Below are 6,265 nucleotides of genomic sequence, written 5' to 3'. Positions count from 1 at the left end.
CAGGAATTTTCCCTTTTCTAGCACGACCACAATCCGTTATAGCTAGGTTGGGTTTTTTTAATACTTCTTTTGGAAAGATGATTTAGCTATTCAGTGTCCAAAATAATTCATCTTCCTCAGGACCTGTACTGTAAATTTTTCACAAACATGTATTTGAGCACGTAAAGGCAACTCCTTCTGGCTGTGCATATTTGCAAATGTGAGTAACGTCTGCTAGTTATGATATTTGGGGATTTTTCAGGTTAGGAAGCAGGGACATAAACCATGAGCTGTAGCCATAAATATTGGCTGAACATGCAATGCTGTGTATTGTGTGTGAAATGCTCAAGAAACCCCAAAGCTGCAGCATTTGAGTCTTGAAAAAATGACTTTGTGGAGGAGTTTCTGCAGATTGAGCTGTCAGTGGATGAGTTTCCCATTTCCCTACGGGAGACAGGCTCTGGTTTAATGGGAATGCCCCCCTGGGACTGCTAATCATGAAATATGATTCCTTCCCATTTCCATGCTCATCCAGCCTTCTCTTACTTGCCCTCCTCAGGTGAGGGATCTCCCTCCTGGGAAGTGGGAGCTGAGTTCAATTTGCTGCTTCTCCATCCTTGGACTTTCTGTTGGCAGAGCTCACTGGTGCCAGCTCAAATCATTCCCTTCTTTTCTGTGTCTGATCCTTTGCATTGGCTGAATATTTGGATAGACTGAAATCACCTCTCTGGGTTCAGAGAGGCTGTTTTAGTGCAGCTGCAAGCTATGAGTTACTGGAGTGGATGATTATCAGAGGAGTTGCAGAGGGAAAGATTTTATAACTAATCTGACAGTTTAATGTATATATATATATATAAATTAAAATATATAAAAATATATTAAAATATATAAATATAAGGGGACACTTAAATCTAAAGCCAGACAAGCATCTTCAATTCCCACACGACCCCTGCTGTCTCTGCAGCAGAGACTCCCAGCTCCTCACCTTCCCTGCTGGTTTAGGTGTCCTCTCTGCATGTACAGTATAGTCTTTTGAATTTGATATCATTTATCTGATGTGGTTTTGTGGCCTGACTGTGCAGTGGGTCTGTGTGGGTCTCAGTAAAGCACCACACAGGTTTTGTCTGCCACCTGCAGCAGAGCAAACTGCAAGAGGTGGGAGGCCCCATTGCATCAACCTGTCAGCAAAGCTGCTGCTGCTTGGATGCTCTCAGGAAAGAAAAGGAAGGCAAATAGCTCAGGAAATACACCCTGGCCTTCCTCCAGCCACTGTCTCAGCAGGATGTGCCCAGCACAGTCAGGTAATTAAAGGTCACAGCAGGTTTGCAGGGCAGTGGTGCAGAGAGAAAGAGTCTTTCCTGACACCCTGACAGGGCTCAGATGCTGCTGATCCTCCTGTCCGTGCAGGCTCTTTCCAATTCCTGTCACATTGTGTCCAACAACTGACCATTTCTTGAGCTCTAATGCTAAGAGGTGTAGATCTGTGTTGTTTTCTTTATAATTTTTATTCATACCACACACAAGCAATGGCTGTGCAGGAGCTGGGAGGAGCTGGTCTGTGGCACCACTCCTTCCTTGCATGTGGAGCTGCTGAAATCCCTGGCACAGCCAGACCTTGTGTTTACTGGGGCTGCAGTTGACCCCTCTGTGCAGAATGGCAAAAACAACCACAAGTAAAGCTTTGATGTTTGCAACTGTCTAAACCCAAAGTGCTTTTGCAGATGCTGAGGGAAGTGCAGATCAGTTCCAGATGCGTGGGGGCTCATCCGTGAAGCTGTATTAAATCACAGAATCAGAGAATTGTTAAGGTTGGAAAAGCCCTCTAAGATCACCAAGTCCAACCATGAAGCCAGCACCACCATGTTCACCATCAAACCACGTCCTCGAGCACCACATCCACATGTGTTTTGAACACTTCCAGGGTTGGTGACTCCACCACTGCCCTGGCAGCCCGTGCCAGTGCTCCCAAATCCTTGTTCCTGACAGTGCCCTTCCTTTGCAGCAATGCTGTGACTGCTGCAATCTGGGCCTGAGACTGAGGAGTGAGGGCAAAACCTGCGAGTCCAACATCAACCTGGGCTACCCCTGCAGCCATGTGATGCTGTCCTGCTGTGAGGGGGGGGACCACTTCATCCATCCAGAAATCAAAAGGCATCCTGAGCCTTTGCCAACAGTGACACCTGAGAAGGGTAAGTGCCCATTTATCATTTGGAGACATACAGACAAGGTCTGTGTCACAAGGTCATACAGGGAGGTGCTGGAAGGAGTGATGTGAACAGTTGCTTTGCCTCTCAGATCAAGTATAGGTTGTTCTTAAAACACTTTTAAAAAAGCAAAGAATATGTGGATGTTTCTGATCCTTAAACAGACCTTCTTGAGCAGTTTGGTGTTTTGTTTGGTTTTCCCCCCTGAGTCACACAGTCCAGAGGCCTCCACCAGCCCTCCATAAGGAGCAAACTGAAGGTGTGTTTTAGCAGGAGCAATCCTGCAGGATTCTGTGTAAAGCAAAGGATGAGTTTTGTCCACTTGAAGTAATCCCGTGGACTGTGATATCAATGAAACATCCTGGGAGTAGATTTTCATACAGAATGGCAGCTTTCTCACAGCACACTCTGGAACAGCCCCAGAGCACTGCAAGTGTGTTTTCACACTTTAAACATATAAACATAGTGATGCTGAAGAGCTAAGGCAAATCCTGCAGCCAAAGAGCCCTGACAAAGGGAATGTGGCAAATCTGGAGCTTGGACAGCCATGAGGCTCAGCTCAAGATCACCTTCTCTCTGGCATCACTCTGTACCCACCTGTCACATGGATTTCATGGTAACCTCCTGCATATGTGAGGGTACAATTTTGGTCTCTGTTCTCACGAACTAAATGTGTACTTTCTCTCACCAACAAGGGAAAAGGCTTATTTAAGAAAAACTGGCTGAGAAACTCGCTGAACAATTCATTTTGGTGTCACAGAAAGTCTTGTCAGACTTGGTTGGGGATGGAAAAGGATTGTGTTCAAAAGCAGTGGATAGGGCAGCCATTCACTGCTCAGTGGCTCCCAGGCTGTTGGTGATGCTGGTACAGAAGGAGCCATCAAATTGTGGTGTTGAGAAGAGTTTCCAAACCAACTGGGTGCATTTTTCTCCTGAAATTTGAAATTCAATGTGGTTCTTCTGTGGGGCTGATTTCAGATGAGGCTTCAATGTGATACCTTAGTTCAAATATCAATAGCAACAGTGTTGGCAGCCAGTGTGAAAGGGGAGCTTGTGACCTCCCAGGGTCTCCCTGTTTCTCAGAGGCTCCTGTAAAATGTCTGTCCTTCCAGCTTTACGGAGGGAGAAGGTGGACCTTCAGCACAGTGGTGCTATTCCAGGATGGGTTCATTTGCTCTGTCCTTGGAGTAACTGTTTTGGGTAGCTCTGCCTTTATTTGGAGTTTGTGTGACCAAACACCCCATTCTATCCAGCCCCACTGCAAAAACACCCATCAGAGAACCCACAGGTGCTGTTCTGTTGTAGTTTCAGAGAGGGAAGATCACAACGAAGCTTTGTCCATCAGCAGTGAGGCTGAACTGTCCAACAGCCTGCCTGGAGACGACCTGGATGAGTGTCTCCTCTATGGTGGGGAGCTCTGCCAGCATTTGTGCATCAACACCGTGGGCTCCTACAAGTGCTCGTGTTTCCCAGATTTCACCTTGCAGGATGATGGGACCAGCTGCTCTCCAGGTGAGATGGGCAGGGAACACCAGGAGTGCCAATATCTTTGTGTCACCTGCATTGCTCTTCCGAGCTTTTCTTTAGTTTCTCTTTGGTTTCCGTGAGGTTATTTTTGGGTGTTGATGCATGGACGTGTTCTGTAGAAATCATAAAATATAAAGAAAAATAATAATTTAGGAAACTTAATTATACTGTATTTTTGTGTTTTGGTGGCGTGAGCTCAGGGTGGTATTTCATATGTTCAAATTAAAAGTGTTTGCACTTTTCAGAGGAGGATTTCTAAAGGTTTTTAATGAATTATCTTTTCTTCTCAGAGAAATTTTGTCTTTCACAGTTAGGTTTCCTTTAGATAAACTTAGTTCAGACAGAATCAGCATTGCTTCCTGAGCTTTGATTTTTATCTAAAATCATTAACATCTTTCAGTGATAACAAACTCTAAATTTATCTAGTGTGGTGGAAGTCTGGAAAAGAAAGTCTATTGTATTGTAATTGTTTTGATTTCTGCAGTTCTCCAGTGGCAGGATTTCAAATCAGATAACCCGAAAAGTTGAAACCTTATATTAGTTACAAGTGCTTTCAGTTATTTAACGAGCAAAACCAGTGTTTCCATCCAATGACAGAATTCCTTAGGCTTCCCAACTCTCTGTCCAAGCCAAACAATGAGCATTTATGTCATCCTTCTCGACGTGGTGTTACATCAGTGGTGTCTTTGACTGTTCCTGTGGCAGCTGTCTGCTCTGTTGTTTGAATTAAAGTTCTGGGGAAGGAACCTAATCCAAAAGGGGCAAAAGAAAAGGTTCTTATTTTAGCACTGCAAAATTTGGCTCACCTGGAGCATGTGTGTGCTTTTGTTTGGCTTTGCTTTGCTTTGCTTCTCCCCCCACCGACTGGGGCTGAAGTGCAGATTTGGGTGAAGACATCCTGTTATCCTGCCAGTGTTCTTGCAGATCTGCAGGACTGTGGTGCCTGTGGCTGTGCCAAGAAGTGTGGAGGGGTTTGCAGAGCTCAGCTGGGGTAGAAACTTGTGATGAGGGGAGAGGACTGTGTGTGGGACACCTGAGATGGATGGGAGGAGCAAGGGAAGGAAGGGTTGATCATTGCTGGGTCATTCCTGGGTCAAATTAAGGGCAGGTTTGGGTTGGATCTTAGAAAAAGGTTCTTCCCCCAGAGGCTGGTTGGGCACTGCCCAGGCTCCCCAGGGCAGTGGGCACAGCCCCAAGGCTGCCAGAGCTCCAGGAGGGTTTGGATGATCCTCTGGGGCACAGGGGGTGACTCTTGGGGATGGGTCTGTGCAGGGCCAGGGGTTGGACTGGATGATCCTTGTGGGTCCCTTCCAATTCAGCACATTCTCGGATTCTGTGGCTCTGTGAACCTCACTGGTTACACTTGGCTAAACCACATGTGCTCTGCCTGGCCTTTTATTTCTCGTTTGTCCTCTGTGTGTGTGCCCATCTCTGGTATTTCTGGGGAAATCACTCAGGCTGTGCCACAAGCAGGTGATTTTGTTTGTCTCTGTGCCACAGCCCATTGTATGTCTGTGATGACTTTGGTTTTTTTTCATGAAATCACTCTTCCCATCCCCCAAACCTGCACTGCAATCACCCTTAGTCATTTATTGTTGTCATTGTTTGGTGGCTCACACTTTGCTCTGGGTGACACTTGAACTTGAGTCAGTGGGAACAGGACACCTCCCTCTTAAGGAAGAATTCAGCCTTATGGATTTAGGCTTCTGTTTTGGTGATATTGATAAACTGAATTACTCTTATTGATGTGTCAGAGCTCTTTTTTTCCTGATACCTTTAACTTTACTGTCTGATGGAAATCTTAATGACAGACAGCAGCTGTCATGTTTTCCCCTTGGCTGTACAAAAGCCATTCCAAAATATCCTGTGCTTATAAAGGTGAGTGTCTGCTGTTCATCTGTGTTGAAATAGGATGGACAGAATAAGGTCAAAGGCTTGTTTTGGGTTTGGATTTCTTTTCCATCAAACACTGAATGGAGGACAGCCACTGTATTTACAATATAGCAGAGATTTTTAAAAACAAAATTACCACTTTCTGGTTTATTCAGATGTTGCAATATTTTACTCCACGGAGGTTGTTTTCAGCCAGGCTCCCTGATCTGTAATCCATGATGATGTTTCCTCCTCCAGACCACGATGGGGTGGGATGGATGGGACCAGGCCCCTTGCCACGTGGAGTGGGGATGGTGCTGTCCCTGATCCTCTCTGCCTCCCTTGCCTTACAGATCCTGACAGGGCACAGGTGACAAGGCTGGAAGCTGAAGCCACCATCCCTCCAGTAGCCTCTCCCTCTCAGCCCATTCTGGTGGTGTCCTTGCAGGAGGAGCAGGACCAGTGTAAAGGTATGTTGGAGGTGGGAAATACTCCTGCAGGGAGTGAGGAGTGTCTGGAGATGGAATAAAATTCCACTCATCCCTCCCCCAGTCTGATCTCGACACACACCCCTAATTTGTTACCTCTGGCACAAGGCTGAGGAATTGTCAGGGGAATTCCTGAGGAAGGAATTTGGAGCTATACTCTGCCTTCAGTGTAATTACCCCGTTGGTGTGAGGGGA

General features: G+C 46.1%; 1 protein-coding gene across 1 annotated transcript in view; it reads left to right on the top strand.

Moving 5' to 3' along the window:
• FBLN2 (fibulin 2) overlaps window positions 1-6,265 on the top strand; it is a 103,977-nt gene that overhangs the window by 74,382 nt on the left and 23,330 nt on the right. The window contains exons 4-6 of the mRNA XM_027704108.1: window positions 1,930-2,168; window positions 3,489-3,695; window positions 5,936-6,052. Of these exons, the coding sequence (XP_027559909.1) occupies window positions 1,930-2,168; window positions 3,489-3,695; window positions 5,936-6,052 (563 nt within the window). The remainder of the gene's footprint in view (window positions 1-1,929; window positions 2,169-3,488; window positions 3,696-5,935; window positions 6,053-6,265) is intronic.

This window comes from Neopelma chrysocephalum, unplaced genomic scaffold (genome assembly GCF_003984885.1).
Source record: "Neopelma chrysocephalum unplaced genomic scaffold, ASM398488v2 Primary Assembly neopelma1_255, whole genome shotgun sequence".
NCBI classification, from domain to species: Eukaryota; Metazoa; Chordata; class Aves; order Passeriformes; family Pipridae; genus Neopelma; species Neopelma chrysocephalum.
The sequence above is the reverse complement of the archived record's forward strand: the minus strand, read 5'-3'. Positions and strand labels throughout refer to the sequence as shown.